This window comes from Canis lupus, chromosome 5 (genome assembly GCF_011100685.1).
Source record: "Canis lupus familiaris isolate Mischka breed German Shepherd chromosome 5, alternate assembly UU_Cfam_GSD_1.0, whole genome shotgun sequence".
Classification (NCBI taxonomy): Eukaryota; Metazoa; Chordata; class Mammalia; order Carnivora; family Canidae; genus Canis; species Canis lupus.
In genome coordinates this window covers 50,796,013-50,814,449 of record NC_049226.1, presented here as the reverse complement: position 1 = coordinate 50,814,449, position 18,437 = coordinate 50,796,013, and the positions used below count along the sequence as shown (strand labels likewise).

Genomic DNA, 18,437 nt, shown 5'->3' with positions numbered 1-18,437 from the left:
TAGATTGAAAGCTTCCTGTAGGTAGGAGCTTTGTCTTTTGTTTGCTAATTACCCTAGCACTGAGCACAGTACTTTACATGTAGAGAATACCAAATAAATAATGAATGAATGAATAAATGAGTGAGTGATTTATATACTCAAATATACATGTTACATAGACTATTCTAATTGGCTGTGTAGGTGGCAGGAATTGAAGTGGGTAAGATCTGAAAGTTAGGGGCTGTATCAGTTGGGATGAAAACAAACCACCTCAAAACTTAATGGGGTAAAAAAAAATACAACCATTTATTTACTTCATAATTATGCAGGTTGTTGATTTGGGATGAGCTAAGATAAACGATCTTTCTGGTTTCTACTCATTCAAGAGTAGAGTAGGTGTCCTCCATACCTACTCTTGGCTTTGCAAATGTCTCTTGCATATCTGGAGCCTTTGCTGTGGTGTGGTTTGTTTCTGCTCTGTGTGCTCTCTCATCCAGCAGGCCAGCCTGAACTGCCTCACCTGGCAGCATTACATTCCAAGAAGACAAGAGCAAGGTATTTTGAAGCCTCTGTTCAGAGGTAGCAAGTGGCATCTCTGCTCCATTCCATTGGTCAAAGTAAATTGTAAGGCCAGACCAAGTGAAGTCTGATGGAGAAACAGATCACCTCTCTATGGAAGAGCTACCGGGTTAGAGTGCAGAGGGCATTAATACAGGGAAAGGAAGTGGCCACTTGTAGAGTATGCCATAGGTGTGATAGCTGTGATCTTGGCAAGAGAATGTGATGAACTGCAGATAGGTTAGTGATGTAAGATGTAGTGTGATGGTTAATTTTATGTGTCCAATTGACTGGGCCTCTGAGTGCCCAGACAGCTGGGCAAACATCATTTTGAGTGGATCTGAGAGGGTGTTTCTGGATGAGGTTAACATATGAACTGGTAGACTGAGTAAAGCAGATTGCCCTCTCCACTGTGGCCTCATCCAGTCAGTTGAAGACCTGGATTGAACAAAAATGCTGAGTAAGAGAGAGCTTCTACCTGACTGCCTTGAGCTGGGGCATTGGGCTTTCTGCCTTTGGACTTGGATTGACTCTTCTTGGGTCTTGAGCTGTTGGCCTTTGGACTGGAAATTATACTATCAGTTCTCCTGGTTCTCAGGCCTTCGGACTCAGTTTTGAACTCATGGATCACCAGCCATCTACTGCAGATCTTGGAACTCCTCAGCCTCCATAATTGTGTGAGCCAATCCTTATAATAATTTTCTTCCTATGTGTAGGATTTCATATATATGAAATGGGTGAAGTGGTGGGGACCTCTTCATGAATTAACTAAGAGTTTAAATTAGATGGATGATTGCATGTAAAAAAGGAGTGAGAAGGAGAGGTAGAAGATGACCCTTTGGGTAACTGGATCAACTGAGAGAAATCAAGGCAGAGGAAAACATTTTGGGAAAAATAACAAATTCTGCCTTGCACGTGTTGAGTTACAGGTGCAGTGGAACACCAGGAGGCATGTCTCAGAGGAGAGTGTGGAATTGGAATTTGGCAAGTCATTTGACTTGTTGGATGGAAGGGTGGGAGTAATTGAGATTGCCTAGGCAGCATGTGAACAGTGAGTAGAACATTTGGGTGAGGGAGGAATTCTGGGGAGCATCCACATTTAAAGGGCAACTAAGAGAAAGGTGCTGAAGAAGTAGACAGAAAAGCAACAAGAAGGGCATGAAGGGGTGCAGGAGAATGAGGTAGTAGGGAAGACCTCCTCACCTCTTCATTTGTCTAGAGCTTCTGCTTTCTTTCATGTCTGTTCCAAGACCTTACCCATTCCAAAGCTGCCTCTTCGTATTAGGACTCCTTCCTTTCCTCCCTCTCACAGACAGTACCACCCACAAGGAATTGCGTTGTCTAGGTCACCATGGCTCCCTCCTTTACTCCCGGGGCTCCTGCATTTTATTATGCTGTAGGGAGGCAGGCACCTGAACTAGCAGTGGGCTAGTCATTAGAGATCCACATTTTAGTGTATCTTTCACTGATCTAACCTTGGGACAGTGTGCTCCTTTTCCGGTTGCTAGTTTCTCAACCTGCAAGGTGAGGTTGATCACTTTTGCCTTCCCTGCCCTGCAGAATTGTACAGAGCAGATGAGATCATGCACGTCAAAGTGCTTTGAAACACATGGAGTTCTGTAGCAGTAATTAGGGTGAAACCTGTTGACTTATCAGGCACTCTACATCATTTCATTTATTTCTCACAACATCCTTTTGAGATAGATGTTAGTAATATGGCACTTGAGGAAGCGGGGGCTTAGAGAATTAATTTGCCTAAAGCTACACAGCTGGGAAGTGGTGAGGCCAGTAATCAAACTCAGGTCTGCCTGACTCCAGGGTTCTTAGAGCCCACATTCCACAGCCTTGTTTTCCTAATGCATGTGGTGGTATCACATTCCTGGCAAAGTCAGCTTTGCTAAATATGATCAGTTTTCATGAAAATGATAACTTTTTTTATGGTTGGGAAATCAGCTCTCGTGTGGGTTCTGAGTTTGCCTTTCTGTACAACAGTAGGGCTCTAGGGGAAGATGGTGGGGGAGGATGTATAGAAATCCTAGTTCCTAAAAATTAAATTATGAAATGGAATTATTTCATTTCACAAATAAGTTCTGTGATGGTACAGTTAAATAATTCCTTCTTTAATGGGGGCAGTCCTGTCAATTCAGATTTTTGTTTCTTGGGTTTAGTTCTCAGTACTGGCATAGATGCTTATTCGACTTGACCTCTAGGCTTCTGCTCAGATCTCTTCCCCATGAAGCCTCTTCTGGCTACTACAGCCCCAAAGCCCTTTTCCTCCTTTCAGAGAACCTTGTCTATGATTACTCATTAGAGGCAAATATATGGCCCACACCAAATATTATGATAAAGTTATGAGGCTGACTCACCAAACGTTGGTATCAGGCTCATTACATTATTGTCATACATCATCTTATTAATTACCTCTTCCTTTGTGCACATCTTTCTCCAGCTCTGCTGTAATTTTCTTTTGAAAGGGCCTGTCTTTAAATTTCTTTATATAAAAAAAATAAATTTTTTTATATATCCCAAAACTTTTTGCATTTTTTGCATTATCTTTTTTTTCATGTATGAGCTGATTTTTGCCCTCTGGAAGTTTGTCGTTTTGAGGTCGATTTAGGCAGCGAGGGCCTGCAGGGATTCACTGAAAGGATGATATTTGAGTTGGATTTGAGTCAAAGGTTGAAGTTTGGTTATGGAAGAAGGTGGGGAAGTCAATCCAAGTAGAGGCACAAGCCTCCATAGAGGCATGGAAATGTGCAAGAGTATAATGCATTTGTGCAAGCAAAGGAAATGAGGTGAGTACTGGGTAGAGCATGCTAGGAGATGAGCCCAGAAGGATTCATCATTATAATGGCCAAGTTGGAGCCAAGGTGTTGAGTGTCCTGAGAGCCATGCCAAGGAGTTCAGTGATTCTAAGCCATGAGAACTGTTGGATCATTTTAAAGAAAGGAATGTAATGGTAAGTTTTCAGTTTTTAGAAAGATGCCCTTAGTACCACAAACCTCTCAGTGTATCTGACTTGAAATATGTCCGGTGTTTGGTCTTTCCTTTGTGGTTGGGAGTTTGAAACACACAGTTGTTTTATTCATCCTGGGAGGTTTCTGGCTACAGATTATGATCCACTCTATGTTTTCGGCATCATTTTTCTTTTAAGAATAACATTGAGGATTAAGTTTCCTCCTGAAACACCTTTCTTCTCTGGCATATCAGCCTATGCCCTAATTTGGAGTCTTGAATGTAGAGTGAAGATAAGGTTTTGCTTTTTCATTGGTAGTTATGGTGGAAAACAACGTCGTGAGTATTTGGGCTGTCCAGGCAGGATGGTTTACTGGGTGGGGAATTAGGGAGCTCTGTTCCCTCCCTTTTGTTTACCACACACAGCAGATAGTGTGGGCAGAACTGCTTTGCAATTAATAGCAAAATACTTGGAGGATCCTGTTTTAGCTGCTCACCCCTACCTTCTCATGCTGTTCCTAAACCCTGGTGTCTTCCGACATACACTGCAGGACTTTCCTCATGTTTCCCATTAGTTCCTTCGGCATCGAGAAGCCAGGAGATAGCTCACTGCCTCCCTGAACACCACAGAGAGAGAGGGCAAGGGAGAAAGTTACATCTTTCGGCCCCAACGCTGGCAGGGCGGCTGCTGCCTGGCTCTGAATCTTGGATATACTGCTCTATCTCCACCCTCTGCTGAGACCTGCAGCTGTGTGCACTTTGAGTTGTAGCCTCCTCCCAAGAAATGCTGTGGTTTTATGAAGTAATAGATGATTAAAAAAAAAAAAAAGTAAAAAGTGGTTCTCTTTGGTTGCTTTCAAGCCTGGGAGATCGCTTAGCTCAAAGGATCGTTATTGGAATGCAGAAGCCTTTAGTGCCAAGTCATATACCCCAAATCATGACTGGTTTCTTTCTTTCTTTTTTTTTTTTTTCTTGGAAAGACTAGTTTTTGTTAGTTGCTTGGTAACTGGAAGATAGGCTTAACTCATTAAACACAGAGATCTTCTAGTGTGGACTAGTTTCAGCTGTCACATGTTGAGATAGAGCTAAAGTTGGCGTGTGTTGAGGGCCTGCTCTGTGCTTTCTCCAACCCATATACCATCTGTGCATGGAAGGTGTTATTAGGTCCACAGAAGTTACGTGAGCTGCTCGGGATTGGAAGTGAAATCTCTGAAGTTTTATAATTGTCTACAGAAGTGTGTTTGGAAGGGCTTTTTTTTTTTTTTTTTTATTCTTCTGTAAAGAATGGCAACAGCTTCCATCATGATGTTCCCCAAAGGCTAAATCCTCCATTTCTGGTGGGTCTGGGAGCCTCAGAACGGTGACTATGGCATAGCAGAAGAAAGGAACACTCACTTTAGGGCTAGAAGTCCTGTGTAACTTTGGCCTAAGCCTTGTATGGAACTGTTTCAACATTCCTGGTACAAGGCTGCTGTATTTTCGCCCACACACCTCTGAACCACCCTGAGAATCCCATGACATGAGGCATGTGGGGGCTCCCTTGTGAGCTGCGGAGGAATTAGAGGAGGGCACTCCCTGTGTCTTGATGCAGGCCCAATGGTTACAAAAATAGAATTAATTCAGTAAGATTGAGGCCCTCAGCTGGGACTGTGTGCTGGCTGTGGAGTGGGAGGGAAGGAGAGATTTTCCCACAGAACTGGATTAAAAATCCATCCATGGGGCTACATGCTCTTGGCCCATCTGGCACCTGATGACAAAGCACTTGTGAATCATGTAGCCCAACATAAGAACAGCATGGGATCCTTACAGATAGTCTGTCAGCATCTCAAAGCAAGAGATCAGGCTTTAGGAGACATCCCCTCTCATCCCTGCAAACTCTGCCCCCTTCTCTTTGCTGGCTCATCTCCAGACTGCTTTTGTAGAGAAAATAGGGCCTACTGCTGCTCTCTCTTCCTCCAAGACCATGTGTGTTCTTAAGGATACCTCGTCCTTCTAATCAGATGCTTCTAGTTTCTCATCCTATAGACGGAGTCGGACTGGGGTCTGTGGCTTTGGTAGATGAAGCTGGCTCCGTCTCAAGAAGAAATGACGTTCCCGGGCTGCCTCACGCCTTCCTACCTCAGCATGTCTCTTTTTGGCAAGAATCTTGAAGTTCTCTTTGAGACATTTGCTCCAGTCCCATTGTCCGCAGTGGCTGTCTGCGTGGCTCCAGGCTGAAAGCTCTCATTATGTGAAATCTTTTAATGACCGTATACAAGATCTAACAGAAGCAGTTGTTTTCGGAGTTGAGGAACATTGTTCAGCTTTGGCTTAAAGCACTGGTTGTTGCTGCTGTGGTTTAGTGGTTGATTTCTGGTGACTGGCTTTGGACTTCTGGAACCCGTAGAAGGAGGCTGCCTTTTCTCCTCCTCCCTAGCAACTGATCACTGAAACCACAGAGTACAGGGAAAGTGATTTCGGGTACTGCCCCGAAGGCAGAGTATAGTAGGCTGACTCACACAGTTTCAAAGGCTACCACTTTCCTGATTGTGACCTGTTAGGGTCTGAAGATGCCACTAGTTCATAGCTGTGTTAGGCACTTTTAGTTAGCTGTAAGTTTTGCTTTTGCCATTAACATGTTTGAAGACAAGCTTTGCCCTCTCTAGATGTAAACTCTCACCCCAGTGCTTAGGAATTAAATCAACAGCAACAGGAAGAATAGAAAATGGGCTTCCCACTGTCATTTACATCTGAACCCTTTTGAGATTACTTTTAATAGTTCGTAGAGTAGTGAGAGAAAAGGGGGGCATAGGAAGATCTCAGGGAATTTGAGGGGAAATGTAGAGAAAGGCCAGTCGTATGTCTATAAAGTAGATGTAAGAACACTCAGAACTTTCCCCTCATTCTAAGGAGATAACACTGGTGGAATCCATTTCTAAACTCTGAAGCATTTCTCACATGAAAGAGATTGGAAGGTAAAAGTGAGCAATCTGTCTAGTCCAACAAATATTTATTGTCTGCTGTGTGTCACCCTCTCATGGATACTGGAATAGATCTCTTGTGGCGCTTCTTCACTGTGGCCCTTAAGGTTCTCCAAGATACTCTTGTGCTTGTGATACATTCCTTTTATTGTGGCCTCTTGGGAAGGGAATAATTGAAACCAGGACTTGGAGAGTTGCCTGGATGGTAGGAAAAACCTTATTTGCTACTGCTTCTGTCTGCTTTACTCTTCTCTTTGTGAAGTTCTACTTCTCTAGGTACTTGGCAGAAAATGTCCACTTTACAGTTTCCAAGTTTATCACCACTCCAGTTCCATCCACAGGCAGAAGTTAAATAACTCCATTTGGATCCTAAGTCTAACTTCCTGAAAGAAGGAATCTGATTGGCTCAGGGAGGTCACATGCCCATCCCTGGTCCAGTTAAGGGCATACGGGGACTGGAAGTCAAGTAGTTTCTACCCTGTGGCTAACTGGCCAGCCCTATGTAGGGGAGGAAAGGAGAGAGTTGTGGGGGTAATATCATAGTTCATAAAACTGACAAGGTCTTTGACATTGTAGTTTAGGTTCTCATAGTAAAGAAAGACAGTACACAAATAATTGTGGGGTGGAGTGGGTGGAGACTCAGACCTACCCTGAGTAGGAGATCCTGGAAGGCTTCTCCAAGGAAGGGTGGGTAGGGTTAACCAAAGGGTGTGGGTGACATGGATGCTGGGAGGCAAGAGGGTGGTAGAGGAAAGAAGCCGCCCAGTGGCAAGAAAAAAATCTGACCACATTGGGAATGTGGAAGAGACTGGAAGAAACAAATGTTTAAGTCTTTTGATTATCTTGGTTATGTGCCATTCTCTTTGGCTTAGACAGGAAGTTGTTTGAAGGCAGGAACCAACTATTCTACTGCCTTTGGAAACTGTTGATGTGGGGAGAATTTTACATGACAGGCACATTGTGGGACATGTGATAGTTTCTTAGTGCAGTTTTCTTCCCAGCTTATAACTAACTGTTCAGCTTTGAAATTTTAACTGTGTCTTGAAGTGTATCCTGTGACCCCTCACTGGGAAGATGGATTGCATACCCTCTCGGAGCGTGCTTCTTCCCCCTTCCACGTTGGCCAAGGGGATAAAAGGGAAATGATGGTCGTTTTTGGAAGGATCAATAAATGCCAGTGTTTCTTTCCTATATAGGTACTGCTTTTATACCATGCTGCTCCCCGGCCTCCAGCCCCTGAACAGATGTTTTATTGGACATTGTTGGCTATGCTTTTGTTTTGAAAAATTTGAAACGCTATTGAAAGAGGGGAGGGGTAGGGGAAAAAAAAGCCCATAATTGATTCTAATATATATTTAATTTGGCAGAACTTGAGAGAGACTTGCTGGGATAAGGCGGGACATTTCTTTGATCTCCCAGACTTCTTATCGTGGAAGGCAACAGGTGTCACAGCACGGTATGTTAATTACAAGTTGGATTTTATTTGCGCTCATCCGTTCTCGGGTGTCTGTATATATATATTGCTTTCTTAACTCGCTTTGACTGGATGTACTGTTTGTACATCTGCATGCGATTTTGCATACTTGAAACATCTTGAATCCATCTTCCACCTCCACTGCACATGCCCAAACACCATTGTTCCTATGAGGCCTGGAATGTTGGTATCCAAGGTGAAGACCATTCATTAAAATTGGACACATTTGAAGGAGACATGAACAGTCCATCATGAAATGTGACTATTTTTCCAAAAGCACTTTTTACGTGGTGAATAAAAGAAAAAAAAATTTTTTTGGGGGGCGGGCTTAAAATGAAGGCAGAGGTATGTTTTTCAAGGAAGCTGATTTTAACTGGATGAGTGTGTTGGTTTTTACATTAACGTACCCGAATCATTGCAGAGTGTGGGGGTCTGTATGCTGGAGTCATAGTATTTTTCAATAAATTATGAATGTTATAAATAACTATGTGCTATGTGGCAGAGACAACTTAAAGAATACTTGGTGTGAAGCAGCAGCTGCTATGATTAATGGTGTGGCTGTGTATGTGTGTGTCTAATAGAGTCAAGTTGAATATGAAATCTCAAAGCCTGCAAGTCTGTTGTCATCCTGACCTCAGGTTTCAGGGGACACACAAGGGGAGGCAGCAGGACAGGGGGAAGGTTTTTCTCATCATGAAAATGATTTAGATAATCTGTATTGAACAAACCTGTGAGAAAGAGGATCATTTCCCAGAGGACAGATAAACCTGTGTAAGTACATATATTTAGGGAGGCAGGTGTTGATCTTAAAGTCTACTCCTTCAGGGAGGGCTAAATCCTCCCCATTTTCCTTTTTATTTGAAGTCAAAGGAGGCTTGGAGTAGGAGTATCATTTTCCCTGTGCTCTTCCTGTCTATCTCATTTTGTATGATTTGGACCTTTTCTTGATAAGAGTTGATAAGAGTTCAGTATTAGGGGCTTCCAGAAAAGAGATAGTAGAGGACATGTTTCACAAGCACGCCATTCTTTATGTGAATTATCTCCCTGTACCACCAGTGAACATTAGCCACAGGTCTCAGGATAGTGGGGATCCACATGTGTATAATGATGGCCTCAGCATATCCCAGGTACTTACCCTTGTCTAGCGGAGCAAGCCCTGGGGGAGTGGTCTGAACTTTACCCTCAGAAGGTACAATTAGTCACTGTTTTACTACTATCACCAATGGGGATGTCTGTGTGGGGGGGTGAAGATCTCATATTGAGCATTCCTCTTTTGGTGTGACATTAATTACCTGAAGTTATTTCTGGAAGGACTTTTTTTTGCTCCCTTTGTGTAGTAGTGAAAGCAGCATTTCCATCATTTTAGCCAAATGGACCTATTAGTCAAAGCAGTGCTGATAGTGCAGCTGTTGGCAATACCCCATTGGCCCCCAAAATTTTAGGGCTCAAAAATAGAACTGCAGATAGAGGAGGACCTTGCTTTCCTTTTTCTTTTTCCTTGAGTGTTATTCAACCCAGGGTGTTGACTTCGCCCCTGGTTCTTTCTGATGGCACTGGATAGTCTATACTCCCATTTCCTGGTGTCTGAGGCCATATTAAGACCGCAAAAGTGAACTTTTAAAGCTAGCTCTGTCTCAGATTTAATTGTGGTGGCATGCATACCTACTGTGGAGTCACAGTGTGATTTGTAGTTCTCCATTCTGCCAGATGTGAGTTGTGTGACCTTGGGCATGTCCTTTCCTCCTTTAACCTGTCTTTAAAATAGGGATCATGATACCTACCGTGAAAGCTTGTTGGGACAGTCCTATTAAAGCACCTTTTCCAAACTAGCCTGATTATAGGAATCAGCTGAATCATTTATTCAAAGCACAAATCCCCAGGGCTTCCAGTTTAAGCCTATTGAATAAGATTCTCCATGGGGTACCTGGGAATTTATACATTAAACAAGTACCCGAGGTGGTTATATATGATCAGGTAATTTTGGGGAACATTGGTTAACAGAATATACAGGAAAATGATATATGACTCTAAGGTACTTCACACCTGTGAGGGATTGGAAGTATTTTAAAACTTTTAATGAATTAGGTAAATTTAAAAACGAGAGCTTCTTTTTGGCCCATCAGAATGTGCTCGGGGGCTTCCATCCCTGCCCACCACAATCTGAAACCCTCAGAAAACAGAAAGTTTAATGTTAGAAGTGATTTATTGGCTGTCCAGTGTTCCCTGCCTTTTTTTTTTTTTTTTCTTATTGGCTGTGACACTCATGACTCATTCTATTTTCATTAGTGCAAATTTGCAATCTCCCCTTCCCCTGCCCCTTGCCCTGTACTCATGAGCACCTTCTGAAGCCTCTTCTCCAGCCTGTCTCCTAGAACAGAGCCTGTGGATCCTGGGGCACCAGGCACCAAATTTCTCTTATGAAGTGATTAACCTCTCCCCGTACCCCTGCCTCTTGCACCTGTCTTTCTCTCCTGTTGGTTCCTTAGTCTCTCAATTCCTTCTCCCTTCTCTATTTCAACCTGCACGATTAGGACAAAACAAGTAAGCCCTCTGAACTTTCTTGATTGGAGATTGGGACAGTGATAGCACCCAATCTGTGGCGTTATTGTGTAGGCTGACCAAGGTAACAGAAGAACTTCAACGCATTGCTGAGAAATGTTTTGAAGGAATTAGCTATTTTATTTAGTTTCCTTTCTCTCTCGATTTTGGCAAGGAGTCTTTGCCTGAAGTTGTTGGCAGGGTGGAAAGAGGGAAATCCTTGTAGTCAGACTGACCCGGGTTCAGTGTCTCATGGTGCACTGTCTGCAAAAACTAGTGAACTAGTTCCCTCACTGAGCCTCAGGTCCTCACCTGGATGTATCCTCTTAAGGTCACTGAGAAGGTTAGAGGTACTGTAGACAAAATGTATAGCACACAGCATTGCAGCAGTGCTTGGTTCTTTTAACGAAAAATCCCCATTGTCTGTCCCCTTTCCTAGAATAAGGGTGATGAGGATCCGAGTTTGAATGTGCCAATACCAGGAAACTTTGGGGAGTGAAACATGACCTTGGCATCATCTGGGCCAACGGGAGGTTCAGATTTGGTGTTTGTTTGGCTCTTACTGTGATTGTTTTGGGACGTTTTGGGGAGATGAGTGCCAGAAAGACTAGAGGGTGTTTTTTATTTTCTCTCTCTCTCTCTTTTACTTTTTATTACGCTAGTGGTGTTAAGGCTAAAAAGTGATCAGATTTCACCTTGTCTTAAAGCTTTCAGACTTGTTTCTGGCAGTGACGTTGTGTAAGAAGTCCTCCTCATTCTCTTCTTCCCCTATCTGGCTTTGCCCTCCCACCTTTGGTTGTCGTTCTTGTTCCCCTAAATATAGCTACCCTTGTTTATCTGGGCCACTGAGAAAATCACCGCCTGGCCTATGATTGACTTGTAATTCAACTTAATTCTTTTCATTATATGAATGAAAATAATGATTGCTATTTTTGTTATTAATAATAATGTGATCATTATGATTTTCAAGCGCCTTCTCTTTATCTGTGCTAGGCATATTAGCAAATGTGAACCCCACTAGTCCTCATGACCACTGGTTAAAGCAGGTGGTGGTATCATCATTTTGCAGCTCAGAAACTAAAGCTGGACACTTTAGTAATTTGCCCCAGTCCAACCCTTGGATGGGTCACTACCCAGAATTTTGGTTACATGACAGATGGGAAGTCAGAAATTTGAACACTGTAACTTTGTATCATCAGACAAAAACATATTCACATGTAGAAATCCTCCCTCTAAAGAGATCTGAGATGACTAGTAAAAGAATAAGATAAAAGGTGATAAAATATGTAAAAAAAATCACACAGGAGGGAAAATATTATAGGAACAACTAAAATGAAGCTACAGACTTTGTAAAAGCTCTAAGATTCTTCATAATTACTAATAGATTCGTTTCTAAGTTTCCTAGTGGCCAAAGTAAAGAATAGAACATTACAAAGATTAACTGAGTAAACAGATAAAAACCTAACTGCTGATCAGGAGAAGTAGAATTGTTTCTAACGCTGGAGGCTGAGAGAAATTTCTTTTCCTAGCTATCAGAGGTTGGCAATATTTTAGAAATTATTTAAAAGTAAGACCTATTACATTTAACTATAATTTCAAGTACATTTTTTATTTTAAAACAGTTTTAGATTTATAGAAAAGTTGTGAGGACAGTACAGGAGAATTCGTAAATATTTGACACCCAGTTTCCCATATTATCAATATCTTACATTAGTATGGTACCTCTGTCAAAATTGATGGACCAATATTGATACATTATAATTAACTAAATTCCATACATTATTTATACATCAGTAGTTTTTATCTAATGGCCGGGATCCTATCCAGGATACCGTAAATGTATATGGTTTAGTCATACCTCCTTAGGCTTTTCTTGGGTGTGACAGTTTCTCAACTTTGTTTTTGATGACCGTGACAGTTTTGAAGAGGAATTAATCCTGTATATTATAGAATGTCCCTCTAATGGAATTTGTCTGATGTTTTTCTCATGGTGAGATTTGAGTATTACGTTTTTGATGGACCACAGTACCATTCTCATCATATCATATCCAGGGTACACGCTATCAATATGACATTACTGTTGATGTTGACCTTGATTACCTGGCTAAGGTATTGTTTGTTAGATTTTTCCACTCTTAAGTTACTCCTTTTCTTGTATATCGTACTTTTTGGAAGGAAATCACCATGCACAGCCCACATTTAAGGAGTAGGGAGTTATGCTTCACCTCCTTGAGAGTGGGGTATCTATATACATTATTTTTAATTTTTCTGTATGGAAGATTTGTCTATTTTCAATTCACTTATTTTTATTTCTTTGGACTAAAAGATATTGATGGCCAGGCTAAGAATAAGAGACACACTGGTAAGTTTGCTTAAAGGTTACATGTTAGGCACTTGATAGAATGAGCACTGGGTGTTGTATGCAACTGATGAATCACTAAATTCTACCTCTGAAACTAATAATACAATATATGTTAACTAAATTGGCTTTAAATAAAAAAAAGAAATTATGTGTTAGAATTTCTGAGACTTTTCTGAAATGGCATATGAGAAAAGATGGCTGATTTCTAAAATCTCAGGTTGATCTTCCCCTTAGATTTCTGTATGTGATATGTTTATTTCCCTTCCCTTTCCTCTCCACAACAATGTACAATTCTGTGTAAGTTGTCAGTATTCTGTCTTCTGCTTTAAAGAGGTTAATTTTGGGATCCCTGGGTGGCGCAGCGGTTTGGCGCCTGCCTTTGGCCCAGGGCGCGATCCTGGAGACCCGGGATCGAATCCCACGTCGGGCTCCCGGTGCATGGAGCCTGCTTCTCCCTCTGCCTGTGTCTCAGCCTCTCTCCTCTCTCTGTGTGACTATCATAAATAAATAAAAAAAATTTAAGGAGGTTAATTTTATAGTTTGAAGAAACTAATAATTTAAAATAGCAATTATTTTCCTGATTTGTGTGGTTCTCTATGTTTTGAGGTTATAGGGGATATTATTATACTGTTATTCTTTCCATGGTTATTTGCTAATCTGTCAGGAGAAGATTCTGGTCTGGTTATTGATCCAGATCTGTAGTCATTTTCAAAATAGAATTGACAAGATCTCAAAAATAGTATCATATTTAGACTTTTATTCTACTGTGCTTCTTATTCTAAAAAATTGTAAATCCACTTTGCATAATTTATTTTTTACTTCATATATTACTCAGTTTTCCTTATCAGTAAATATTATCTGAAAACATGTTTTAGATATCTGTATTTTACCCTATATCAGTATAATGTCTGTGTCAATTTTGCCAAGTTTTGAGGATTAAAGTTGTGTCTTATTTGATTTATTTAATTTTTTAAAAAGATTTTATGTATTAGAGCATGAGCAAGGGGAAGGGTCAAGAAAGAGGGAGAAATAGACTCCCCACTGAGCAGGGAGCCTGATGCAGAATTTGATCTCAGGACCCTGGGATCATGACCCAAGCTGAAGGCAGATGTTTCATAACTGAGCCACCTAGGTGCCTCCAAAATGGTATCTTATGTTAATTTGTATTTTTTGACTATTAAATACAATTAATTTTTCATATATTTAGAAACCACTGGTTTTATTAATTTATATCAATGTCAGTTCTTATGTCCATTATACTAATATTTATATTGGATTTTGGTGTGTTCTTAAATATTGGTGAGAACTCTATGAAATCTATCAAAAGCATTGAACTTTTGGTATTCAGGTATTATTTTTGAAAAAATTTTAAACCTACAGCAAAGTTGAGAGAATGGCATATTGAACACCATATCTTTACCTACCTTCTTCAACATTTTCTTCCATTTGTATCTCAAGTGCTCTGTCTCGAAAGTATTTCTTTCACCGAACCATTTGTAAACGAGTTGCAGACATCATCTACTTCCTCCTAAATTCTGCAATGCGATCACCTAGGAGTACTACTGATACACTCCTGTGTAAACACAGTGCCATGATTACACTTAGGACAATTACCATTGATCTTCATTATTTGAATTCCTAACAGGTATCCTTGTTGTTAAGGGTTCCAAGTGTCAATCACTCTTGATTTTCTCCAGGATTCTGACTGATAGAGACTACATAAAAAGCATATTAGCTAAATTAAGAACAAAAGCCTACCTCGTTATTTCAGAAAATGACACTTTGACCTCTAATATGTAGAGCTTCTGGTATATTAGATGGATAGTGCAGCTCAGAAGTGAAACTAAACCAGTATGTATGTGTGCATGTATGGGGGAAGGAAGACTGGATATGTCAACCAGCTCTCTAGTCAAGTAGCTGAGTCAGTAGTATGAATGTAGACCCTGCCCAGGTATACTTACCTGAAGCCAAAGCATGCTGGTTGCACTTGGGCATGGAAAGAGAAGGAGTGTGTTTGATGTGGTTGTAGGTATGGCTGGTCACCTGTCCTTAACACAGTCACCTTTAAAACATGGCTTAATATAGTCCAGTCTCTGCCATCAGACGAGCCCTTACCCGCTTGGAGAAAATTAAGGAAGTGGGGAGATAGGGTGCAAAGTCAGCTGTGCCTCCTCTGGTGCTTCTGAGTGGAGAAAGCAGATTGGGGGGGGGGAGGAGGTGCAGTTTCATACTCCCTGAGGGCTGAGGCAGCAGCATGGCAGAAAGAAGGGAGAAGCTTCCACTATAGTATCTGCCTTTGGTGACATGTCCGTAGTCCACATCCTTTACTTAGTACTTGACTTCCTCATTGCCTTTTGCAGTTGCATATCAAAGATAAGACTTGATTTAAAAAAAAAAAAAGTGTTGGGATATAATTCACATCTTTTTTTTTTCTTAAGATTTTATTTATTTATTCATGAGAGACACAGAGAGAGAGACAGAGACAGAGACACAGGCAGAGGGAGAAGCAGGCCCCATGCAGGGAGTCCGACGTGGGACTCGATCCTGGGTCTCCAGGATCATGCCCTGGGCTGAAGGCGGCAATAAACCACTAAGCCACCAGGGCTGCCCATATAATTCACATCTTATGTAAGTCAGCCATTTAAACTATACAGTTCAATGCTTTTGATAGATATTAATTTTTATGAATTGTAAAATATATATATACGGCATAAAACTTACCATTTTAACCATTGTTAAGAGTATGGTTCAATGGCAATAATTAAACTCATGGTGTTGGACAACCATTATCACTGTTCATTTTCAAAATTTACTCCTCTCCCCAAAGCAAAAACTCTATATCCTTTACGCAATAGCTCCCCATTCCTCCCTTCCGCTACCCCTGGTAATCACAAATCTTCTTTCTGTCTCTATGACTTTGCCTATTCTAGATACCTCATAGAAGTAGGATCATAAAATATTTGTTTTTTTGTGTGCCTGGCTCATTTCCTTGGCATTACGTTTTCCACATACAGCCATGGTGTAACCTGTGCCAGAATTTCGTTTTTGTGGCTGAAGGATACTGCATTGAGTACATATACTACATTTTGCTTTTCCATTCATCTGTTGGTGGACCCATGATGGATGATTGGGTCCATCCTTTTGGAATATTGGAAGGAAGATTACTTCTTCCTTTTGGCTGTTGTGACTAATGCAATGAACATTGATGTATGAGTATCTGTTTGAGTCTGCTTTCATTTTGTCGTGGGCATATACCTAGGAGTGAAATGGCTGGGTCATACGGTTAATCTGTGTTTAGCTTTTTGAGGAATTGCCAGATTTCTCCGTAGCGGCTACATCATTTTCCATTCCCACCAGTATTGTGTGAGGATGCCGATTTTTCTACCTCTTCACCAATACTTTATTTCCTTTTGTATTTCTTATTATAGCCATCCTTGTAACTATGAAGTACATCTCTTTGTGACTGAAGGCTTGATTTTTTAATGTTAGAAATCTGAATGAAAGTGAAATTGATTGAATTTAGATTATCCTAGAGGTAACATTTTTTTTGGTCAGACCTTAGTTGAAACTGAATAAGGATTCTTTAGGAATGTCATAAAATTAAAGATTTCTGGGGGGAAAAATCAAAGTTGTTCTTGACATGATGAATGCTAAGGCTCTTTGACTTGCATTGTTTCATGGTCATATTGAAGAATGATTTCCAGAACAATGGTATGAAACAGTTTTTCTAGGTTCTAGGAAGAACAATTCAGTCATCTTCTTATATCAGCTTATTTTTTAGTATATCTCATAGTGCTGAGAAATGGCCTGCAAATATTAGCTTTCCTTTTCCCTTATTTTTGGGAAAGAGGAGTGCTTTCACTCTCTGTAGAAGAAATATGATCTTTTCTTCTTCACTAAGACATAATAGAGAATTAAAAAAAAACAAACAGTTGATTAAACACTTAAGGGTTCATTCTCATCTGTAAATAAATGGAGACGTGTAGAGTCTTGGCTGTGTCAGCCCCGTGAAGTCATCAAGGGCACTAGCTCTTTTATTTTTTCTTCACCATCCTTCATCCTGACTTCCATCCTCGAGGTGACCCTATGGTCCAGGTCAGCTGCTGGAGTCTCTGTTGTCCAGTCTGTATTCTTTGTAGCAGGGAGAAGGAAGACAGGGGTGCTCAAAAAGGATGTTCTGCTGTACCCATGTTCAGCCTTTTTTAAGCAAACATTCATAGAAGATCTATAGAATACTTCAGTTTGTATATCCTTGGCCAGCCCAGGTTTATTGTTACGCCTCATTTGAATGGAGCCCAGCTAAATAAAATAGACTTTTAGTTGGATGCATTGCTACCTGAATGAAATTGAGTTTCTCTTTCTACTAGAGCAAAAAAGGAGAATTAGTTTGGGCAGGTAAAAAAATAATTGCAGAATTGTCATTTCTCAGTAAATTGCATTGACCTATATGTCCCAGATACCGATGTGTAATCCATTTATGATAGTCATCAGGAGGAGGGTGAGGATGGCGGAAGTTATGGGGGAGGTGGTATATGGTTGGAAGCAACGTAGTTCACAGTTTCTGTAATTCAGTCATTGATTTATTCTTTGCATATATATTAATAGAGCATCCAAGAAGTACCTAGTCTCTAATCTAGCAGTAGGTACGTACACATTTGTTTAAACTCTTCAAATGTATGTGAAGGCTGGAGCCAGATACTTCTTAGCCCAAAGCTTTGCCATTTATCAGCTGGGTGTATTGGGGCAAGTCATTTAATCCTTCTCAATCCCAATTCCCACTTAGTGTTGAAGGAGGACAAAAAGTACATCGATTTGCTTTATGGAGAAAAAGAAGCACCGTGAGTTACACCTCTGTCTGGTTCTTGCCTCACAGCAGTGTGTAAGAAGTGCTACTTCCATTTCTCTTTTTCTTCAGTTCTTGTTATTTTTATTTTACAATTTTAAGGTGGATATAAATTCTTTTTAAACAGCTTGTGCATGGGGTAGGGAGGATGGGCCTTTGAGCAACCAGATAACCTGTTTGATAGCCTGTCTGCCCCATTTGGGGGTTTTGTCTTGGCTGTGATGTGATCAGGGGGTTCAGTGAGTCCTGGAGGGTGAGACTTCAGCAAAGGTCTCAGAGCTATTCTGGGCAAGAAGAAATGGGTAGTTGTCAAGAGGCTGAAAGTCCAGGTAGGTAGAAGAGGATGGACTGTTCTAGGTCCATCAGGGGGACACGGAAGGGCTTCTCATCCATGCCTAACAGAAGCACCAGAGTCAGGGCACAGACTGTTTGCAATGGGGAGTCCTACTGCTTCCCTACACTGATGCTTGACTGTGGGATCACTGATTGTCTCTCTTTATCTGCTATGTTGAGACTCTGTGGAAGGATGAGTTTCTTCCTTCACTTTGCATTTGTAAAGTCAATCTGGACAGAAAAGGTTAAGAATCTTCATCTTTGTCCTTTGGAACAAAGGAGGTAAAAATGTGTGACCCCAGGTGGTTTTGTTATGCACTTTTTTTCAGCCCTCTGCTGCATACATCTAGACATGAATTTTCTGTGCCCGAAAGATGATAGCCGGTATGACTGCGATTTTCCAACCAAGCAGCAATATAGCGTTTCCTTTACCTA

At 41.0% G+C, this 18,437-nt stretch overlaps 1 protein-coding gene across 16 annotated transcripts in view; it reads left to right on the top strand.

Annotated features, from left to right (window-relative positions):
* FGGY (FGGY carbohydrate kinase domain containing) overlaps positions 1-18,437 on the top strand; it is a 414,792-nt gene that overhangs the window by 69,085 nt on the left and 327,270 nt on the right. For all 16 annotated transcript variants that reach the window (XM_038537374.1, XM_038537384.1, XM_038537385.1 and 13 more), the window contains one exon: positions 7,820-7,908. In XM_038537374.1, the coding sequence (XP_038393302.1) occupies positions 7,820-7,908 (89 nt within the window). The remainder of the gene's footprint in view (positions 1-7,819; positions 7,909-18,437) is intronic.